Below are 21,644 nucleotides of genomic sequence, written 5' to 3'. Positions count from 1 at the left end.
TACCCCGTCTTTGACGCCGGTCCCGAGACCCCACTGGTTCCGTTGTTCTCCACTGTAGCTTCCACCGGATTTTCCTATTTAGGAAATATTTTACAATACTTGAACGCCCCATTTTGTAAGGGCATAGGAGGTGCATAGGGTTGCTTCTTCAAATAGCGACATTTGAGAACTTCTTGTTAGGGATCTCGCGGTTACCGAGTGAAATATTTCTGTAAGGGTAATCAGAATAGGCCCTTACGTAGAATTGTATGGAAGAATCATTCTGTAGTAGGTACTTGGGTACTTCGCATAGAACTGGGTGCGGGGTTGGGGGAAGAGGGCAAGAAGAGGTAGGGATTCAGCCCTTAATTGAAGTGCTGTAGAGCAAGATTGCCTCTCTTTTAAGACACCCATAATGTGCGAAAGAAATTGCATGCGATACTTGTGTTTCACTACTGGGGATGTAGCAAGAGCTTACAGTAATCTGCCTAAGACAGTTCAGCCCAGCTATACTATTAGCCTATGATCTAGCTGTAGAAGGTGCTGTAGGCAAAGGGACCCACAAACAGCTGCACCTTCTAAGCTCTTGTAGGTAGTAAGCTGTAGATGCCCCTCATGCGGTGACGTTATGACTTCGTTTGCTGCAGGTACAAACGACATCAACATTGAACTTCTTAACTTTTCAAAAGAAGACAACTTCCCAACTTTCCTTTTCATATTTCCCCCTTCTCTAGATATCGACTGAACTTCAATCCCATATTCCAATTTTCAAAAGACTGAGAACATCATTCAATAATCAACAACCATCAACCATCAACCATCATGTCGACCATCCCAACTTCAACTTCCGTTGTGGAGACTACCGTCGTCAAGTCGCCCCTCAGCCACGTCTGGCATCTCATCAAGCGTAAGTCAAGCAACAACTCAATCGACAATAACCACATACCCTTCTAACACCCAGCAGTCCAAGACTTCTCCAAGTTCTGGACCGCTTTAAAGTCCAGCCATGTCGTTGAAGGCGCTAGTGACGAAACCTCTATCGTCAAATGGGTTTTCAAGGACGGTACTGAGCTCGAAGTGAAGCTAGAGGAGCACAGCGTATGTTTCTTACCTAGTACCTGATTCATTATTTCACAGAAGTCCGTATTATGAGATAGATGGAATGCTAACAGTATGCGAAGACTATCCATCATTATATCACCTACAGTGTAATCACCGCCAAGCCTGAGCTCAGCTACTCATCGGTCCTCTCCACCATCCGCTTATATCCTGTCACATCCGGCGAATTTGAAAACATGACCTTCGTCGAGTGGACCGGTAACTTTTCCAGTGACGCAGATGCGAGTACGTATCTTTTTCAAATACCTACCTAATCCTTCCGACCAATTGAATTTTGTGACATTGACATGCTAACGACATCGTGACAGGTGTCATTCAGGATGCCAAATTCAAGCGTCGCGACGCCCTAGCCGACCTGGCCAAGGCAGCGGCGAAGAAATAGGATCTGGATTTCTTGTCATATCACGTCAAAGGGGTGTCTAGAGGTAAGACGCCGGACTAGGTTATGACTTATGTTGGTGTGTATGATTAGATAATTACGCCGAGTTATACGCTCGGCACAGCATGCCATTCGACGTTATTTCGTGGCAAAAAGAAAGCATATCATAATATTTTGACAGTCTGATAACTTGAGCGCTGGAATAGCCCGAAGCCGTGCCTATCTGTCGTGAAAGCGCCGACCCTAACATACCGCCCCGGAGTGCTGCTGGGATGCAATATAATACCGAACCCTACTCGGACTCGACGGTGCACGCCTTCAAAGGGGTAAAGATGACTTGTAAGTAGTAACATCGATAACTCCGTTCTATCCTCGGGGTCCTGCACCCACCAATCTAAACTTACTTGCGCTATCCTCTTGTCTTTTTCGTAGACATACTTGAAGTGGAATAACGAACGCCGAGCCCCAGGCGGTGGATCATGGACGATGTTTGAAGGCAAGGGCACAACAATCCCGCGTATCGTAAGCGAGCTGCCTTTGATCTGTCCAAATGGATCTAACCCTTGCGGCGTTGTAGATGCGACGACCGACCGCGTTTCGTCCCTGTAATCATTTATATCAATTAGGTGCTCGAATGATTGCCTCCGCACAGCCCAGCTCCAAGACGGAGCGACATATGGTTGCTTAGCATCGAGGAGGCGTAGGATTTCATCTTTAGTGTCAGTTGGACCAATGTCATCTACGTGTCTAATCCAACAGAGATCAACTACTAGACTCTGTCTCCAGAGTCCCGCGTAGTAGTCCTTGGGACCATGGCCCATAATCCGGGCAAGACCGGAGATGGCGGGGAGCCTGTCCGTCTCGTGGGTTAGGTGGCGGGGCGTGTACTGGCTCATAAGCTCATTCCACATGGCGTGGCGGGCCGGGGCGTTGGAAAGGTCGTCGAATATTCCGATGTCGGTTTCAATGGGATAGGAAGAATGACCTGCTTCCGACCGGACGCGATCTGGGCATTGGTACGAAAGCTCGAATGACCCGAAGTGCAGGGTCCGTGTCGAGAGCACGCCTTCTTGGAATGTCCAGGCGCGTTGACTCCATGATGAATGGTCGTGGATTAACTCATCGTATGTAAAGTCCATACCCTCGGCGATGGAGTTGGACGGTGTTGCGCGTCCACCTATGCGTATATTATATGAACCCTTTACCTCTGGATCGATGGTGGACTCAAAAGGAAAGGCGATGCTTTTTGGCTTGCGATCGAGAAAGCCTTGGTGGCAGGAGGAGGATCCTGGCGTGCATATTGTGATGTACGCTTGGCGGTAGACGTCTGCCATAGTGGCTGATTCCCGTTCCCAATCAGCCCGATCGTCTTGGACAATGCAGAGGGCGTCGATCCATATGTATGAGATAGATAGCGCTCTTGCTACAGTGACAGCATCGCGCATAACCCGGGTCATTGCGTCGAACGAAAACCCAGAAATTCTGTCCGCGAGCGTCATCTTTTCTGTCTTGAATTGTGTCGCTGAATCACTACGAGACCCCCAGCAATAGCTCAGGGCAACATATCGAGGCGCTTTCCTTTTCATACGAGAGTCTGTCAACACAAGGCGAAACTCGGGTTGGGAATTTTGATTTCCAATTTCAATAAGTCGAGTTGGTAGAAAACGGGATTGACTGCCAATGTGGTGTTTATGCTTCTTCTCGCACTGGTCGAGCTGTTCCTCTATCATGGAGAGATTGTTAGGGTGCAATGCATGGGCAATGAGAGGCGGCCTGAGATTAAGCCACTGAGAACATATCCCTGTCAGGTTTTAGACGGCATAGAACATGTTTACAGATGCAGGAATAATGAGGGGTCACCCACCAGGCTCGCCGTCAATGAGAAATCGTAGTGACTGCTGTCTATTTGAGTCCGCATACCGAAGCGCAACATCACGATCTGCCAATTTTAGTGTTGCAAATAAGCCCGTCAACCCGAGCTTCGCATCTCGACTTTGACTCCATCGGTACTCCATTGAGATATCGAACACCTGTTCTCCCTCGAACTTTACGAACTTGACAATCGCATCTTTCAGTATTCTGCAAAAGTCGCATCCTGCCCGAGAAGCCGCGGCCAGCTTTGGAAATTCGGGAGAATTGTCGAGAAGTTGGTAATCCAACGGAATATTTCCTTCTCCGTCAATGTCGGGTTGCTCGAGCGGTAACTCGAGGCTCCCCTCCCCATCATCGTTCAGTATTTTGCGGCCGCCTAAGGCTTTGTCGTCTAGTTCGAGCCCTTTGCACCTCGTACAAAGGTGCTTCATTATTTCGGGGTTAGCTAACGACTTCCTTGTTATACTTGGGTAATTAAATACCTAGGTAAGTTGTTAGTAAGGCGTAGGATGCGTCGTTCAGCACCTAGTAGGTGGAGTTATTATTTCTATGGCGTTAGCTCCCCCGCACCCACGCGGCACACGCGCTTCAGCGTAGATCTATATAGTATGAGAGCTCTACCCCGGTGGCACCTAGAGCTCAGGCAGGCCGGCGGGCGGAGAGCCCTCACTAGATGCATGCTATGATTTTGTCGCAGCGCATAATCCCCTATCCTCGCTCTAAATGCTTCCTTCGTTTGTCTTCTCAGTCTGGGTTTCAGACCGGTACGTAAACACTATGTAGTGTGCAGTAACAATAACTTCCTTGAGCGAGGTATATATATAGAAGCTAAGCTATTGAGTTGGTGTATTAATTATTTTACCTACAGCATCATTACGATAGGAATCATCATAATGTCGAACGGCCAGCAACTATTCAACCTCGAACGTCTCATTTGGATTGAGCAGGAACTCGATAGGAATGTCGAACGTTTCTCATTGATAAGTCACGATGGGACCTGTCATAAAGTGCGAAACGAGTGTTTCGGCGATGGTAAGTATGAGGGTATAACTGATAGGCGAATCGAGTGGTTTAACACTGTGGCATTTGGGGATGAAAGAGGATTACGACGCGCTACCGAAGCAGGGAGACAAGGTGCATTCTTGACTCTCCGCCCTGAACGTCTTGTAAGTTCTCTACCCACATGCTCAGTAGCTCAAGCAGTGGATGAATTGCGGACAAGAATAAGAGAATGGGAAGATAGTGAAAGATGTAGAAACCTGATCAGCGCTCTAGAGCCCGTAGCCATGCCTTGGATCGACAAAATCATAGCATTTGGTCTAGGCGTGGTCGCAGCTCGTGCATCTAGGAAATCACATCAAATAGAGCACGCTATTGCGTTGACAATAGCACGTACCCTGGAAGAGAAGAACGCATCTACAAGGATAGGTATCTATCTACAAGACCCAGGCTATACATCTGCCTGCAAAGAGGCCCTTTCCCTAATGGGTTTCCAAGTTATCGGCGGCCATGGCGCCCATGGGTTCACAATGATCAACGAACATACGTTTGTAATGAGCCACAACGCGCCTATACCGATCCGAGAGATTGTTGCTGACATTGCGCGACCCGCAGCTATGTATTGGAAGCCCGAACTCGCAGATGAAGAGCTCGATATAGACCCGGATTTGAGGGTATCTTTAGGGGATATAGATTCTGTCCGGACTAGAAGAATGATGGTTGAGTATGACCCTATCCCAATCCCAGGAGCGAGTATAGGTCAACATCCATACTATGATTTTGCTAGTAGGTTAGGTAGACGGGGTATCGCCGGCGAGCCTTTTGGAAACAGCGCGCTGTACGTCAAGAAGCCCTCTTGGCGTTTTAAAAGAGCCTAGTCTACTACATAGATGGAAGATGGGTATAGGTGAGTACTTGACATGTTTACTATTTCAAAAATCATTTTGAGTTGAATACTAGGTACCTACAAACTGGTAAGTTTCTATCGTGTTCGATTTACCGTCTATGTTCGCGTGATGCATATATGTAAGTGACAAATTGAGAAAAAAATGTAGAAGGGTTGAGAAGGTTGAATTGCTAGGCTCCTCTTGATGCTAAAGAGCCTAGAGGTCTTAAGGGATCCCTAAAGAAGTTCAACTCTAGAGAAGGACCAATCAAAGCCCTAGTTGTACCTGGTAGGTACCTATTACAGTACTATAAAAGTTACGCTAAGCCCTACTGTCATGTGATATCATTACCTAAATATCTACCTAGGTACTAGGTACCTTAGCAGGAATTATCTTAGAACCTACACTTTTTACCCTGCAGGTCCCTCTACTACCTAGTAACCTTACTCAGTCATCAATTCTTTCTCACAAACAACGCGACGGCACTGCTCGGCGCATTCTCTCATAAGGTATGGCTATAAATACCTGGTCGGACGTAATCTCTACTACCTACGGTTCCCTATTCATCGCTTCTACGCTGCCTTTCGTTGGGGTCCCATTACCGGCTCAGCGCCAGAAGTCGAAGTTATCCAATGGGCGTCTAACTCCAAGGCAGGTTGGCTATGTGAGTGCCTTACTACGATTCGCGATCGGTTCATGCTGTATCTATAAGCCTACCCGGGTTGTCGCCCTGTTGGTAGAGGGCGCCACTGTGTGTTGGGTCACTATTATTGCCTTCCGACACAAGAGACCGATGAGGTCGCAGTGGACAATGTTGGCCGCTGTTGGCCTGTGTTTGACCCTAGAACAGCTGAAGCTATGAAATCACGCTCATTCCGCTCCTCGATCGGTAACATTTTTGCGGGGTTTAATGGCTGCCAGTAGCTGAAGGTTTAGGGCGTTTTCGGGCGACGTTTCTAGGTACTAAAATAATCCATTAGCATGCCCACCTACGTTCCAGCGGCTATCTTTACAATGGCAGCTAGGTACCTCAGGCTCCAATGCATCGGAATCTCAACAGATCAATGATTGATGTTTTCTCATTCTACATACTTCGTACAAATTGGGTCATCTAATCAGCTTGGTTCAATCCATATTCCCGCTTGATCAAATCAGCCGCCTTTTCCGCAATCGCATACACCGTTGATTGCAGGTTGCCAGGAGGAAGTAAGGGAACAACGCTAGCATCAATAACTCGAAGCTTTTCAACCCCGTAGACTTTTAGTTTGTTATCGACGACACCTCCCTTGCTCTCCGGAAGCATCGCACACGTCCCCGCGGGATGCCACATCGAGATAGTCCGAGACTTGATATACTCCTTCGCAGCATCCAAATCGGTAAACCTAGCTGCCGAAGGAGATATATTTAGCGGTTGTTTGAGTAGGGCTGTTAGGGGCTCCGATGCAGCGAGGGTGTGGAGAGAAAGTACATGCTCGGCGAAAATATCAAGATCCACAGGATTTGTCAAGTACTTGGGGTCAATAATAGGACCCTCTGATATATCATTGGACGCGATATGCACACTTCCTCTGGAAAGGGGCTGGGCGAGTATGGCAATGAAGTCGATATATCTACCAGGCACCGGCGGCGATGGCTTTCCAGTAAGTGGGTCGGGCGCCAAACCACCCTGCACAAGAGATGTGATGTAAGCAGCCGACGGTGCTTTTGGGTCCAGCAGGGTCTTCTCGGCTATTTCATAATAAGCCGTCGCTCGACTTTGGCTCTGGTCCAAAAAGTCACCAGCAGCAGGACGGTTCCTGTTTAGCAGATCTTCCAGTGTCTTGTGACCTGCCTGCGACTGGTGCTTGATTACTGGCATATAGGCGCTCGTTTGGATACCGCAGGTTGTGAGCGGGCCCGTTTTGTTAGTCGCGTACTCATTCATGGCCTTCCCTAAGTCCTTGGGTTCAAGAAGTACGTCAAGAGTTTCTATGTCATCATTTGCCTCGAACACCATACCACAAAGCAGATGGTCCTGAAGGTTTTCTCCGACAGTCTCTATGTGCTTCACAACGTCGATATCGTGCGGCTTAATAACATCCGCATTTCCGACGCCAGACAGTTCCAATAGCTTAGGGGTTTGCAAAGCACCGGCTGCAAGAATGACCTCCTTACGAGCCTTGGCAATCCTCGTTTCGGACCCGTGTCGATATTGGACCCCTGTAGCCGTTGTCGAATGACCCTGAAAAAGAACCTTTTCAGCTAGAGCATTAGTTATAACATGAAGGTTCTTCCGGTCCTTAATTGGGTCGTAATATGCGTTAGCAGCATGACTTCGCTCCTTTCGCACAGGATCTATACTTGCGAGGTTGCTGAAGGCGCCCACTCCCATCGATGGGTCTGCAAAGGGGTCATTTTCCATGAGATACCCCATGCTTTTGAAAGTCTCTGCCCAGGCCTTACGAATGGGGTGCCGTGGATTACCGGGGAACGAGGATTTAAGCGGCCCAGTGGAAGTATTATTGTTGGTAGACCATCCGTCAATACCCAGACTCTTTCTTGAAGCCTCTGGTATCGGCGGGGAGGTGAATACTTTGGCGTAGTATCGACCAAATCCATCCCAATCCCAACCATCGTTTCCCAGCGAAGCCCAGGAGTCGATTATCCTCTTGGTCGGCGGAAGAAAGATTTCTGCATTTACCGCACTCGAGCCACCAAGAATCCTGCCCTATATGAGCATTCAAGGTCAGAATTCCTCATCCTAATAGTTGAAGGGCTGGAGAGATCATAACACCTGATTTTAAGGAATCATAGGTTATCGGACTTACCTGGCTGATGTCCATCTTCCTCATATTCATATTTGCCTATGGTATAATTTAGTACTAGGTTGTTCCGACAGAAGACCACTAACAACGTACCTGAGGTTTTGTTTGGAAGCCCCAGTGAAGGTCGGTATTCATCATGCTTCCAAACAGTGCTGGTGTCTTGACTCGTGGGTCTTCGTTATGGTCAGAACCAGCCTCTAGCACAAGAATGCTCGTATTAGGGTCTTCTGAAAGCCGAGTCGCAAGAGTAAGCCCAGCCGTTCCACCCCCTACGATAACGAAGTCATATGATTCAGCTGACATATTGTACATATTCGAAGTTCGATCTCTAGCTATATAGGTATAAAACTAAAAAAATAGGGAAGGTTGGAGTTTCATCTCTAGTCATATATAGGTATTCCTTCATTTCATTCTCCAGGGGTCAGCTCCCTAGGTACCTATATTCTCCGCGGTTGTCAGACCGAATGTCCCGAATGTTGGCGCAGCGGAGATGACTATATCAACGCAGTATTTTTATCAGAATATTGGATGATTTAAAGTCAGCACTAGACAATCTTATGATGATTGGATGTCTATACCGAGTCTACAAAGAGTCATAAATATTACCCATCCACAACGTTTCTTTTTTCCATCCTACGTAATCAAATTATTTGATATATCGGTAACGGCACTGATGACGCTCGTTACCTCGACATTATTGCATGTATCTAAAGTTATCCGGGGTTTAACATTACTAACAACCGAGGAGAAGGCACAGCTCCATGCAACTTTACGGCGTTGCGACGTGCGTGACCTTCACCGCATCGAATCCGAGGAGTTGGCTGCACTCTCTACAACATCCTCGCAAAATAACCTTGGCTGATATTCCAAATGGCTGTTATTAATATCACCATATGTAAATAGAGAATTTGAGATGTGATGGGTATCTGAATGTCGGTTCGTTAAACCCTTGGCTAACCTTTTTCCACTGCCATCACCGCGCAATTACTTGGGTACAATGCGAAAATGACATGATCTCGAACTAGACAGCTTGTATGTCAGAACGGTGAGGCTCTTGTACTCCAAATTCTTGTATGTTAATTAGGTATTCACCCCTGTCTATATTCTAGTATGTGTAAATACTCCTTGATTGGAATATATGGAATGTTCTAACCATAAAACAAAGTGTCCAACGGAGGTTCTAGAACGAGGGTGTTCCGCGGATATCAGAAATCATTTTTCGACCCCCACGTCCCCCCTGAATATGTTGGTTGGAATGCGAAGAGAATAAATCAAAACTCAAGGAAACAACTCTCCCCTCCCCGGTCCAATGACGACAGTATCCCACTCAAGAGACTTAAACATCATTATCACAGATCTCCCCCATAACAGTCGAGTGTCCATAGCACTTCTTCCAACTGCTCGCGCAGATATGTCCGCCCTTAGTCTCGCCGTCGCAATTGTTGCTGATCTGGGTATACGCATCCTCGATCTCGTTGGGCGCGCAGGCCTGCGTGTTTGTTGACCAATTGCACACGAAGGCAAGCGAGCTCGCGTACCGCGCCAGTATGATGCCCGATTGCTCTGCCCGCCACCCCGGCACCCAGGCCCCGTCGTTGCACGTCTTCTTCAAAGCGTCGCGCGCCCCGATGTGGTCGACCCCGTTCTCCGTCGCGTCGTAGCACGTGTGCGAGTCTGCTGGAACGGGCACTTCGCCCACTACGTCGAACTCGACTTTCGAGCTGCTGCCGGTTTGGGGGTTGCTGATGTCGCCGACGCGCATGGGGGCCCCGAAGTGCTGGGTTAGTTTTCCGCTGCCGGTTAGGTTCAGCGCGGGGATGAAGTAGACCCCGTCGGTAAGGTTGGGGTCGACTTGGTAGCCGTTGATGGCTACTGTTGTCATGGCTGTGAGGATGATTGCTGAGGCGCGCATGATGGGCTTTTTTAAGGAAGTTCTGAGGAAATGAGAGATTGGCTATGTCGTAAAGACTTGGGGAATCTGCGAATGCGATTTGGAGGTGGTTTTCGATATCGATGGAACTCTGCTGGGCTGGACTTCAACATCTCGACGGGTGATTCTGCTACTCTTTATACTTGTCGTCTCTCGGTCTCGTCCCCCTTTCTGTCTAGGTGGCGTCAAGACTGTCGCTTGAGAAGCTCATATGATGCCACCTTAGGATGATTAGAGGCCATCTCCCTTCTTCGTGGCGGCATGAGCTTTTGGGAACCTGGGTATCTGGTATTAGCTGGAGTCTTTGCCTCGTCTCAATATTCAGCCGCATCATAGGTGAACGTACGTAATTAGATATCTGTATATTCGCTAAACAATAAACACCGCGTGTCATATTAACTCTCGTACGTATAAATCTTCCGCTGACGATAACGTCACGTTGGAAGGTCCAAGGCTTGGCTCGAAGCCTCCAACTTCATTAATCGTATATCCCTAGGTTAGGATAGCCACAGACCTCATCCAGTATATAGCCAGCGGTTAAGACAACTCTAGCGAGCTCAGATATGAAGTCGGCGCAAGTACCAATAGGCAACGACGACAGGGCAATTGTTGGTGTTATTAGTTGGAATTTGTCAAAACTCAAGGACCAAGTAGGAATATAGTATAATATTTTAGAGTGACGTTGCGAGAGTTTAGATACCTACCTACTATGTAGGTATCTTGGGCTTCGATGCTCGTTAGTTGACAATAGGAGTGAGATGCACTTTAATTATGGAAATTTCTAATCAAGCGACAATAGCGATGACGACAATGACGTAACGGTTAGAGGTGTCATATCAAGCACTAATCCTATATTTCTGATTCAGGGGGGTACAGTACCTACAAAGGAGTTATATTACGATGTATCCATATGCAATCTAACTTCGGAAGCTTTTTAATATAAAAACCTTCTAGATCCCTTCGAGCTCATGAAGACAATAAGCAACATACACCTTTGACCCCCGAGATATACAAATTAATTTGGCCTAACTCCTACCCAGTCTAGCCTCTTATTCTATCATATAACCTAATTATATCACTAACTTATAGACATGCGAGGCTAAGCGAAACAGCCTTCAACCAGATTCAGCATTCAAACTTTGACCTCGGTTGGTAAGTAGAAGTGGGAAATAAACAGTGAACTTCGGTTATGAATAAAGATCTCAAGGAGACGAATTCAAATTGAAGTGTAGATAATCATTGGCCATGGGTCCACAGTGATGAGACAATGACACGAAAGGGTTAGATGCGGAGTAGGTAGCATAATGCATCGGCAGGTAGTTATAGCGAAAGGAGGGGGTATTCTGAAGGATCATCGAAAACCTCAATGCTGTCTCTATAATTTCATCTATCAAACTTGAGCTAACTGAGTACTAGGTAACACACTACTTGACGACATAGAAAATGGCCCCCCCTTTTAGAGCCGATCACATTGGGTCGCTGCTAAGGCCTCAGTCGCTTCTAGAAGCCCGCAAATGTCTTTCCTCCCCCTCTCAGATGTATTCGTTGGACATCCCACAGTCGGTCAAAGATGCGGAGCTGCAAGCAATTAGCGAAGTAGTCCAAGAGCAGTTACGGAAAGGCATTCGGCCCATCACGGATGGCGAATATGCTCGCCATATCTACTATGGGGGCTTCTTCGAAAAACTCTCTGGTTTTGAAGCCAAACCGGATCTTCCGATTCCAGATGCATTCCGAACCGACTTTCCAACAACTACGGGCCTTGCGAAGATGGGAGCAAAGACTCGGGCCGCAGTTATGTGTACTGGCAAGATTGAGTATAAGGAGTCTCCTTACCTCTCGGAATGGCTTGAACTCCGCGGCAACTTACCTAAGGAATCATGGTCTCAGGCCAAATTCACCATTCCAGCACCAAACTACCAGCATATCCAACTCAAACCCGGAACTGCGTGGACCAAAGACTCGGGCTATTCTTCAGACCAAGAATACTTTGACGACCTCGCCAAATGTTATGCTGCGGAACTTCAATCGCTTTACGATGCAGGTCTCTGCAACATCCAGGTGGACGATCCACATCTGACATACTTCTGCTCTTCCCAGTTCCTCGAAGGGTGTAAAAAGGACGGCACAGACACGGATGAACTGCTAGACCTCTATACGCGAACTCATAACCAGCTCTTGGCGAACAAGCCGGCGGACCTACACGCAGGAATGCATCTTTGCCGAGGTAACATGTCCGGATCCACGCATTGGGTATCCGGCTCTTACGAGAAGATCGCGTACAAGCTCTTCAACGAGACGGACTACCAGACGTACTATCTCGAGTTCGACGATCTCGAGCGCGCCGGTGGCTTCGAACCTTTGCGGTTCCTCCCCAAAGGCAAGAATGTGGTGCTAGGTCTCGTCTCAACCAAGACGCCCGAGCTAGAGGACGCAAGCGCGATTAAAGAAAGGGTGTTTGCTGCTGCCGAAGTCATCGCTAAGGCTCAGGGGATAAGTAAGGAGGAAGCGATAGGATGCCTTGCCATTAGCCCTCAGTGTGGATTTAGTAGCAGTAGCTTGGCCGGGGGTATAGGAATGACGATGGAGACGATGTGGGATAAATTGGAACTTGTTCGAGATGTGGCGCGGGATATCTGGGGTTGATTAGCTGCCGTCGACCTACTGTAGCCCCTATTAAGTTAGGCTTAGCACAGGCTCGACAGTAACTCAGCAACAGCTGAACCACGGCTGAACGCGGGGTTGACAGTGGTTAGGTAGTGTACGCTACAATCCCTTCCAGGTTCTAAGCCTTAGCGAGTACCTAATAGCGCTAAGCACACTATAAGAAATAACTTAGAGGAGACTTATCGATACCCCAGGACTGCCAATACAGTCCAATCCATAGGGCAATCCGTGCTATTGATCTGCTGCTGGTAGCACGGTAATGCCTAAGACATGAAATTATGACAAACCAGATGAGAACATGATATAAATACCCGATTTTCAGTTTCCAGCTCTTTCGTCAACAAAATATATTATCTCAGAGAAATAAGCGCAGGGTTCAGATCGTATTGTTCGAAATAACCTTGGAACTTTAGAAGTGTCACGAAACAGAACTCTGGCAGTAAGTGATAGAATGAGGAATTATCAAATACTGTGTTAGATTTAGTGATCTAGGTGATCTAGGTGATCTATCCGCTTAATTTCTAGTGGGTGGGCGTTATGGCCTAAGGACCGGGGGGAAACGCCACGCAGTGCGAATTTAGCCTGTTTACTCCAAGATCTCGCACCAATCGCGAAATTCATCAGGATTTGCGGGTTCAATGTTGTCAAAAGTTGCGGCTCATGAGTCAGTGACTCAGCACCAATGGATTAAACACATGCACGTCAGACACACATGATGCTTATTTCAACATTTAACTTAGTAAGTCATACATCCAAGCGTCTCTCTGCAATACTCCATAGTACCTATATCCCCACCATACTCAGAACATGCCAATAAGAAATAGGGGTAAGCGACAGCATCCTTCGTCAATCTACTCTGTACCTACCCCGTCACAAATCCAGCCGTTATCCAACTATTTTACGACAAAATAGTAGCGAAGTCGATCTTTGTAGCTAGCATATTTGGCGCTACGACTCCGGTTAAGAATAGCCATCCTTCTCTTTTACCGTCATTGGTTGCAGGATCAATAGCGACCATCACTGCTGTCGTGACGCCCCTTAATGAGCTTCCGTCGTCCGAAAACAAGAGCCTTGCCTGTTTGTCACTACCTTCTCCTTTCTTTCCCGCACTTGCCGGTACAAACCAGACAAGGCTTGGGATAGGGGCTTTCCCCGTAGGATCTCTAAAACTCACGGCCAAATCGATCGGACGCCCAAGTCCAGGTAGAATATACCCGCTATAATCCTTTCCGTCAAACTCGGTGTACGGGTCAGAAAAGAAGCTCGGGTTATCGACGATGCCATCTGCGGATACGTAATGGGAAACCGATAGAGTCTTGTTCTCTACCACTAATCCTGCGAAGTAGAGGTTTCCGCCGGTGGCATCCCCGATCAGAACCTGCTCATTCGGACCCCAGCCCAAACCATTGTTTGTGCCGATTGAGTTGAGGATAGCTGTAGCAGTAACGTTGTCACCGTCGATATTCACATGTATGATATCAGTCCATGCTATGTGACTTAAGTCCTCCACGAAGCGCATCAACCCATCACGGTAGTAATGGCAGTTGGTGACTAGAAACTCCTTGTCAGATAAAGCGAGAAGGTCGTTAGGTGTCCTAATTAAGGGGTGCGAAATAGAGCGTAGATGCTTTGCCGTGTCACTCCCCACGGTATGTATGAACAACTCAACCCGCGAGTCTGCCTTAGGCTGCTCTGGCGCAGCTGATGACTGAATTTGGTTGGGATGATGATTCACAGCGAATATAAAAACGGTCTTGTTATCTGAGGGATGACTGTAGATGCTTATTCCGTGAGTTACGAATACTGGATATGGAAAGCCCGCAAGGGAAAGCTTTGTCGTCTTCATAGTCTGGGAGAACAACGTAAGTATGCCATATAATATGAGGAATACTTAGGTATACTCATTATAAATAACGAGTATCTTCATAACTCACCTTCGAATCTATCACCACCAGCGTCCCAAAACTAGGGTTCTCAGGATGATCGAACGTGCCAGACCTATATATTACGCATTAGTCAATCCTCCCACTTCCGGTACTTACTTGGTTGTACATACCCCGGAAACCAACCTGATGCTTTTTTCATATCATCCATGCATGCTGAATACAGAAGGCCAGACGGTTCATGGTAGTGTAGATCCTCACAAGCAACAGTGTCTTCGATTACACGGTTCTCAATCCCATGGACTTTTTCCCATGAGCTCAGTGGTCGCAAAACCCCCAGAATCAAAGCTTCACGTTTGAGGGGAGAATATAGAAAGGCAGAGAGTATACCAACCACAATAGTGGTTATATATAGAAACACGGCCATACTTAGAATAACGCGACTTGCTTCTTCATAAAGCTGTTCATGCGTAGAAGACGATAGATCTCGTTCAATATCGCCTCATATAATGAAAAGATGAAAGGAAAACTTGGGGTATTACAGATTGAGGGGGAATCTGAATCCCACGGCAACACCAGCTACATCATCAACGTTGATCTTACCTTGTAATCACTTATGCGGGGTGAAACTATCTCCGAGGGGTAGTACGGATGTAGGAGGGGAAAGGCGGATGTGGGAGGCGGAAGTGCAAGTGCTATAAGTGCAGAAGTGGAGGCGTTACACAGAGTTGGAGTAACTCTATTTTTTATTACCAACACCTATAAAATAGGTCACTAACAGGTCACTAACCTGGAAGCTACCACCTCTCATCCACATATGACTAATAGGAATGCATCCCATCATTGAAACTTCCAACTTGTAGTACTAATCATTCATCAATTATCACCAAAATCAATGAGCAATATCAGATTCCGTCACTCTTACAACGAGTCCTTCATCAATGTAAAGACCATAACTAGCAGTAGTCATCGGTTTCTGAGGATTTACAAGCTGAAAGTCGAAATTTCGCAGCAACTACGTTCTAAGTAAGCCATACTCTTAACAGAATAGGGGCTTGGCTAGGTACCTAAGGAATGGGGTAAACACGTACCTCGAAGAAGATCTTATTCAATTCCATGAATGCAATAGGCTTTCCGGCACACATCCATCTGCCGTACCCGAAAGAAAGTTCGACATTCCGCTCCATTTCAGCGCGAGCTTTCTGGTCGAGTTCCAGGAATCTTTCTGGTCGAAACATGTCCGAATCTTCACCGAACAAAACCTTTGAGCGCAGAAGTGACTGGAAATTTGAACCGACTATCATTCCCCCGGGAATGAATTTGCCATTAATCGTGTCGCCCTCGGGAGGCACTTCTTTGGCTATCATGGCAGTCGTCACGGGGCGTATCCGCAAGCCTTCGTAAATTACACCCTGTTTTTACCTCGTCAACTAGTGAGACATGGCAATGCGCCCACCTGGATAGACTAACCTGGAGGTATGGCAACTCTCTAGCCTCCGCTTGTGTAATAGGATGCGATACCCCTCCCTCTACGACAGCTGATCTTATCTCATCTTTCAAACGCTGGTATACCCGCGGTATCGAAAAGATATGCAGCAGTGTAGCCCGGATCGCAGATGCGGTTGTATCGGAGCCAGCCACAAACATGAAGATTGACTCTACTTCACATTGAGGCTGCGTTAGACCATGTCTCATAAACGAGGCCTTCCACACGCGTAAACGTCAGCCATCTATGCGTCTTGATCATGCGATGAAGAAAACGTCTCGTCGTCACCATTGAAAAACTTACTAACACGGCTTTATCATCCTTATCTGCATCCGGTTTGAAGTGCTTTCGTACGGCCTCGTTTGCTATGCTACAAGTCTAGTCTCAACAGGAGATCACGAATCAAATACGCTGAGCATATCAGAACTCGGATAACTTACTGCATAATTCTCCCTAGCCCTTTTTTGTCGGTTTCCTTGGGTCCCCAAATCTTCAACCCGAGTGTTGAGTAGGCAATATTCCGAACTAAGGGCACATCCTGTGCTATAGCTATCAGGAGAAGTTGTTTGTGGGTGGTTTCGATGAATCCATGACGGTCCGTTTCGGTTTCCAGACATCCGAATTCTTGTCCTATTGACAACTTTGATATAACATCTATGGTGAAGTACGAAACGGTCTGCGCTAAATTCAAGGGGCGGTATCCCCCTACACCCGCTATTGTGATATATCTCTTCCGAATGATGCTAACGAAATTGCTAATTTGAGAGTCGATGTCAGACTCGTAATTGGGATTATCGCGGCCACTATATCCAGGCCAAACCTGAGCCTTGGTCTTGTCGTGAGCTATCGGGTCCAGCGTTATGAACATAGTTGTATGGTACGGATTGAAGCGACTCCCAAGGTACCAGGTCGACTTCTTATACTTGCTCTTCGCACTCGACAAGGACTTTATGACTTCTGGATCGTCCGATAAGAGCACGTTGGGGCCGAGTCGAATGAGCGAACCGTACTTCTTGCCGATATAATCGATGATCTCAAGCTGTTTGCCGCTCAAAGCATAGTAAGCTAGCCACAGGTACGAAAATGATGCCAGGAACGGGCCCGGTACATGGCGAAGACGGTACCATGAATAAACAGCTGAGGTTACATACCAGGCGAGGACAAGAAGAAAAAATGCGGTAGAGGATCCGATCAAATCTGCGAGACCTGATAGAAGCGACATGGCTTCTACCGAATAATGTAGTCGTATTCAACAATGGCCGTGGCGGTATATTAGATAAAAAGGAACGATAGATACATCCACTATCCCCCTTCCCCCTCCTCTCGTACAGCCCAGCATCCTTTATAGCCAGGTATCGAAAGTAAAAGGGAGCACTGGCATAGAATAGAGGTGATATATGTGCACCCTATCTAATGTAGCTCCAACATGGTTACACAACGTCAATATTTCAGTGATCGTTGGCCGGTCGTTGACTTGGTTGAAGCAATATTTGATAACTAATCACTAATTATTCAGATGCCGGGTCGTTTGTAGCCACTAGATTTTCACTGTTTCAATCAACCTGCATACTTCCGTCCTTGCCTGCCTACCATGAATGTAGCCAAGCAATGCCTTCGATTACCGAAGTAGAGAAACGATATATGGGGCACCTGGTAATGCTACACACCACGGTAGCATTATGTTACCCCATTGGGACAGGTTACTTACGGGTATGCAACTGGGAATACTTCCGCATCCAACATCTCAAGCTTTATCCTTCCCCAGCGTCTCTAGATACTGGCTCGCGACATCCACCACCGCAGTATCAAACGTCCTCAACTTCCTTCCTAGCAGCTCCTCAACGTCGCTCGACTTGTAGTTAGCGGGCAACGTGGGCACCTTACCTCGTTTAAACACCCCGGCCTCAACGGCCTTCGGGAACGCCGTCGCGACGTGCTCAAATATCGACCCGTAGTCCACCTTCGTCGCGACGCCGAAATCTTCCACTTTCCCCGCGGCCTTAGGCTCGTGGAAGAGAATGCGGAGATGCAGGTCAGCTAGGTCGTCGATGTGCACGAAGCCGCCGTGAATCGGGAACGGTAACTCCCCGCCGACCATCCCCATCATCAGGAAATTGTTCGAGCTGTTCTGCGTCTGCATCATCGCTGCGTCGAGCGCGAGCCCGTTGCGCCCGAAGACGTACCCGGGGATTACGTGCGCGATGGTGAAGTGCGGGGCGCGCGTCTTGGCGAATTCGTCTGTGTTGTGCAGTTCGACTATCTTGCCTGTTATGTATCCCTCGAAGACATCACTGAAGGTAGACGGGATGGGAGTGGGTAGCGGGATGCGCGTTGAGGCGGTTACGGGGGTAGAGGGTGGTACGAGCCCGAGGTTCGCGACGATTGACGAGGTGATGATGACGCGCTGGACGGTCGGTGTCTTGAGTGCGGAGGCGAGCAGACCTGATGTGATCTTCACCGTGGGTTCGAAGACTTCCGTCGTCGGGTCGTATGTGGGGACTGGAACTGGCGAGCCAGCATGGACGATATGGGTTACTCCCCGCAGCGCAGAGTCGAAGGCGCCGTCAGCGCTAAAATCGGAGATAATGGCGGGGGAGAGGCGATCGCCGGGAGCTAGCTTTTGCACCGCTGGGTTCGAAAAGACGACACGGGCTTTCTCTTCGGATCGCACCGTGTAGCGCACGTTATGCCCGGCGGCGAGGGCGGAGAGGAGGACCCGGAAGCCGATTAGCCCGGAGGCCCCTGTTATGAGGATAGTCGCGGCCATGGTGGTTTAAACTTTCGTCTTATACCGACCGAGAGTCCAAACCGACGATGAGTAAATGAGTAGCTAGAGTCTTTGGCTAGGTAGGTAACAGATTCCTTTTTCTCCTCTTTTGCGCGGTGGTCATTCCTTTTATTTTACCTGTCCTATAAAACCCTATTCACATTATCCTGCCACAACCGCTCATTTTTATTGGCTTCCGTTGATGTAGTAGCCTATAGCATACCAACGGATGGGGTCTGTTAGCTCCAGAACTGTGTACTCAGTCAGGGGTTGGTGAGAATAGAAGGGCGTATAAAAGAAAGGTCCTAGTGCTTACATCGTCTCGGGTCACGACCTCTTTCATCAACTTCTAATAGAACAACAACGACTATGCCTACCTTCACCGAACATGTTATCGAAGCGTACGAATAAATATTCGCCATTTCCACTCATAAGATGAGGATATCTTGATCCTTTTTAAAGGGGAGACACATGTTGGGTGTCGTAGGTAGAGTTCAAGTATCATTCCTAAACTTAGGTACCTACCTATAAAAATTTTAGCAGATGGTTTATATCCCAATTTATCACTGCCGCAAAGGGCGAGATGGCCTGGATGGCTATCATGAGTAAAAGCTTCAATTATCGCATCAGCAATTCGAAGGCGTGAAACGAGATTAAGAACACATTGATAACATCCGCGGAGAAGAAAAAGGGTTGCTAAGGAAACGACGCCGAACCCGAGATGCCGGAAAAGATTATCTATCCCTTGCATTTTTCTTCAGTCCATACGGCAAGGCCTTCGTACCCTTCCGTTGTTTATCCAGGTATGTTTGTTTCTTTCCCATAGACTTTTTCAATACGATCGGATATGTCAGCAACTATACACACCTCGGTCCTCGGTGTAACGTGAGTGTTCTCTCTCTTAAACAGCGAGCACGGATGAGACTCAACCAGAAGATAGTAACTTCGCATGCAGAAAAGCAACGTCACAACTGAATTGGGCGTACAGCTTTAAGGGAAAGAATATGACAGCTCAGAATATGATTAGGATACAAGGACTCGGCGATACTTAAAGATTTCGGTTAGTTCCGGGTCTCAGATTACGCCATGAACCACCGCACCGGGAACGACGCCAGGGATGATTGCTCACGCAAGGTCAGGCTTGTTTCTTGGTTTATAGTTCGGGCACATCCATTCGACAGTTTGATGAAGACTTGAGGCTGCCGAGCAAATGCCGCTCATTCAAGAGAGGTCACTCAACGTCGCAGTCGCACGGAATAAACGCGAGAGACGTCCGCGATCAGCTTAAGGAATAGCGACTATGGATCTACTATTACTAAACAACGAACGAAAGCCGGCCATGCAAGGTCATGCAAGACCAAGGATCAAGTCCTAGCAAACCCGACATAAACGGGGAACGGGGAACGGGGCGCAAAAAGGGCGTGACGGCCAAGAAACAAATGGTTTGACCGGGTGCGGCGATGTCATTTAACCCTAAAGCTTTACGCGTATTCCAACATTGAAGGGGCGAAGCTAGTAATAAGCAAGGCGATGTCGTAAGTGAGAACCTTGGAAACTAAGCTGACAGTGTTTCTAGAGATTTAAGGGGGAAATAGAATTCATCTGCCCACGATTGATAGCATTACGGACATTTACCAAGAGACCATTGGGTTATTACTCCGGGAACATGGTGTTAGACATCTACGGCGTTGAGTCATTCAGATGACCATATTTCTGCCCAAGCCCCTTTATGTACGTCTCGGCCGCTTACATCTAACTCCAGTCTCGCGGCCGTACCATCATCGGGAATCGGGAATCGGGTCGGCATTGGGTTATCCCGTTCGACAACGGAAGAAGATACCTAGTAAGCCCGACCCGGAAACCCCGAAGACTTTTTAGAAGACTTATTTCAAGATACCTACCTAGGTATACAGTGATAGATACAGTGACGGATACAGTATCGAATCAAAACTCTTCAGCCTAAGGACAAATAACTAAAAGAGAAGAGCTTCAAAGTGAAACTCATGGATAGACTACAGAGTAGTTTGATCGATCAAACAAACAGTATAAATTATACATGCCGAGGTATAGAGTCCGAAATAGAATAGCTCAGCAACGAAGGAATCTAACAAAACAAAACTTGAAAAGATACGCGAAATCCTGCCCGTTAAATTTGTCATACTAAAGGCAAGTGACCCTTGCTAGTTGGTTAGCTCATCCGAGATGATACTAGGTACAGATCTGTATGTAACCCGTTGATACCAGATCTTGGTTAAAAATATAGTACAGACGACTCCTTTTCGGGTTATCACCAAAGGTCCCAACTATTCTTTACGGCCTATTTTTGCCGGACAATCTTAGCAAATGCTTAGGTTGATAAGCTGGAGTTAGAGAGCTTTTATATCCGCCTACATTCACACACCATCATCTCTTTGTCTCCACCAACGACTCAATCAAACTGCATAACTGTTTTCATAAAGGGTTAGTACGGCTCGTTCCCGATCCGGTAGGTCAAATTGAGAAAAAAAAAAAAAACTCGACAGCTACACAAGCCTAACGCAAACGCCGTCAACTAGTATTCAGCTATGGAGCATTCCAGATAATCAAGTCAACAAAACCGACCGTCCGAGTTATGAACCCTTACACTAGCTAGTAACCCAGTAGTTTCTCACCATGAATTCGCATCATCCGACTCGGATCGCGGTTCATTCCATCATAATTACCCAACTTTGAGCCGCATAATCTTATGCTCTCAATATAGCTCGATCCTACTTGACTCATAAATCATAAATGAATGCCAGTTCTGCCCAGAAATTAGGAATTTCATTTCCTTCGCACCTAACTTTTCATTCTTCGCCGGAGAGTCCCATCTAGGAATACGACCAACAAAGCC

At 47.4% G+C, this 21,644-nt stretch overlaps 10 protein-coding genes across 10 annotated transcripts; 4 read left to right on the top strand and 6 right to left on the bottom strand.

Annotated features, from left to right (window-relative positions):
* The first annotated feature begins 669 nt into the window (after window positions 1-669).
* On the top strand, window positions 670-1,546 carry GGS22DRAFT_155363 (uncharacterized protein). Its single transcript, XM_047960201.1, has 4 exons — window positions 670-886; window positions 944-1,077; window positions 1,161-1,323; window positions 1,407-1,546. The coding sequence occupies exons 1-4, from the start codon at window positions 802-804 to the stop codon at window positions 1,478-1,480; spliced, it is 456 nt and encodes a 151-aa protein (XP_047822057.1). The 5' UTR covers window positions 670-801; the 3' UTR covers window positions 1,481-1,546.
* Window positions 1,547-3,832, bottom strand: GGS22DRAFT_155360 (heterokaryon incompatibility protein-domain-containing protein). The gene is made up of 2 exons (XM_047960200.1): window positions 3,342-3,832; window positions 1,547-3,278 (listed from the first exon to the last, which is right to left on the bottom strand). Exons 1-2 carry the CDS (start codon window positions 3,778-3,780, stop codon window positions 1,642-1,644), a joined length of 2,076 nt encoding a protein of 691 aa, XP_047822056.1. The 5' UTR covers window positions 3,781-3,832; the 3' UTR covers window positions 1,547-1,641.
* Window positions 3,833-4,613: 781 nt separating this feature from the next.
* GGS22DRAFT_155359 (uncharacterized protein) lies at window positions 4,614-5,400 on the top strand. The gene is made up of 2 exons (XM_047960199.1): window positions 4,614-5,230; window positions 5,317-5,400. The coding sequence occupies exon 1, from the start codon at window positions 4,636-4,638 to the stop codon at window positions 5,224-5,226; it is 591 nt and encodes a 196-aa protein (XP_047822055.1). The 5' UTR covers window positions 4,614-4,635; the 3' UTR covers window positions 5,227-5,230; window positions 5,317-5,400.
* Window positions 5,401-5,655: 255 nt separating this feature from the next.
* Window positions 5,656-6,221, top strand: GGS22DRAFT_94838 (uncharacterized protein). The gene has a single exon (XM_047968497.1). It carries the CDS (start codon window positions 5,747-5,749, stop codon window positions 6,095-6,097), a length of 351 nt encoding a protein of 116 aa, XP_047822054.1. The 5' UTR covers window positions 5,656-5,746; the 3' UTR covers window positions 6,098-6,221.
* On the bottom strand, window positions 5,656-8,365 carry GGS22DRAFT_155358 (putative GMC oxidoreductase). The gene is made up of 3 exons (XM_047960198.1): window positions 8,133-8,365; window positions 8,043-8,078; window positions 5,656-7,942 (listed from the first exon to the last, which is right to left on the bottom strand). Exons 1-3 carry the CDS (start codon window positions 8,349-8,351, stop codon window positions 6,347-6,349), a joined length of 1,851 nt encoding a protein of 616 aa, XP_047822053.1. The 5' UTR covers window positions 8,352-8,365; the 3' UTR covers window positions 5,656-6,346.
* Window positions 8,366-9,245: 880 nt separating this feature from the next.
* GGS22DRAFT_155354 (uncharacterized protein) lies at window positions 9,246-10,357 on the bottom strand. Its single transcript, XM_047960197.1, has one exon. It carries the CDS (start codon window positions 9,949-9,951, stop codon window positions 9,376-9,378), a length of 576 nt encoding a protein of 191 aa, XP_047822052.1. The 5' UTR covers window positions 9,952-10,357; the 3' UTR covers window positions 9,246-9,375.
* Window positions 10,358-11,346: 989 nt separating this feature from the next.
* GGS22DRAFT_155352 (UROD/MetE-like protein) lies at window positions 11,347-12,868 on the top strand. The gene has a single exon (XM_047960196.1). It carries the CDS (start codon window positions 11,413-11,415, stop codon window positions 12,613-12,615), a length of 1,203 nt encoding a protein of 400 aa, XP_047822051.1. The 5' UTR covers window positions 11,347-11,412; the 3' UTR covers window positions 12,616-12,868.
* Window positions 12,869-13,375: 507 nt separating this feature from the next.
* On the bottom strand, window positions 13,376-15,153 carry GGS22DRAFT_155351 (calcium-dependent phosphotriesterase). Its single transcript, XM_047960195.1, has 3 exons — window positions 14,693-15,153; window positions 14,571-14,634; window positions 13,376-14,485 (listed from the first exon to the last, which is right to left on the bottom strand). Exons 1-3 carry the CDS (start codon window positions 14,944-14,946, stop codon window positions 13,535-13,537), a joined length of 1,269 nt encoding a protein of 422 aa, XP_047822050.1. The 5' UTR covers window positions 14,947-15,153; the 3' UTR covers window positions 13,376-13,534.
* Window positions 15,154-15,247: 94 nt separating this feature from the next.
* On the bottom strand, window positions 15,248-17,351 carry GGS22DRAFT_155348 (cytochrome P450). Its single transcript, XM_047960194.1, has 5 exons — window positions 16,446-17,351; window positions 16,309-16,375; window positions 15,990-16,223; window positions 15,611-15,931; window positions 15,248-15,534 (listed from the first exon to the last, which is right to left on the bottom strand). Exons 1-5 carry the CDS (start codon window positions 17,225-17,227, stop codon window positions 15,412-15,414), a joined length of 1,527 nt encoding a protein of 508 aa, XP_047822049.1. The 5' UTR covers window positions 17,228-17,351; the 3' UTR covers window positions 15,248-15,411.
* A 43-nt stretch (window positions 17,352-17,394) lies between these two features.
* On the bottom strand, window positions 17,395-18,987 carry GGS22DRAFT_94701 (NAD(P)-binding protein). Its single transcript, XM_047968496.1, has one exon. It carries the CDS (start codon window positions 18,770-18,772, stop codon window positions 17,750-17,752), a length of 1,023 nt encoding a protein of 340 aa, XP_047822048.1. The 5' UTR covers window positions 18,773-18,987; the 3' UTR covers window positions 17,395-17,749.
* Window positions 18,988-21,644: the final 2,657 nt, after the last annotated feature.

This window comes from Annulohypoxylon maeteangense (assembly GCF_022496945.1).
Source record: "Annulohypoxylon maeteangense strain CBS 123835 unplaced genomic scaffold GGS22scaffold_3, whole genome shotgun sequence".
Taxonomy (NCBI): Eukaryota; Fungi; Ascomycota; class Sordariomycetes; order Xylariales; family Hypoxylaceae; genus Annulohypoxylon; species Annulohypoxylon maeteangense.
This window is presented reverse-complemented; position numbering and strand designations above follow the sequence as displayed.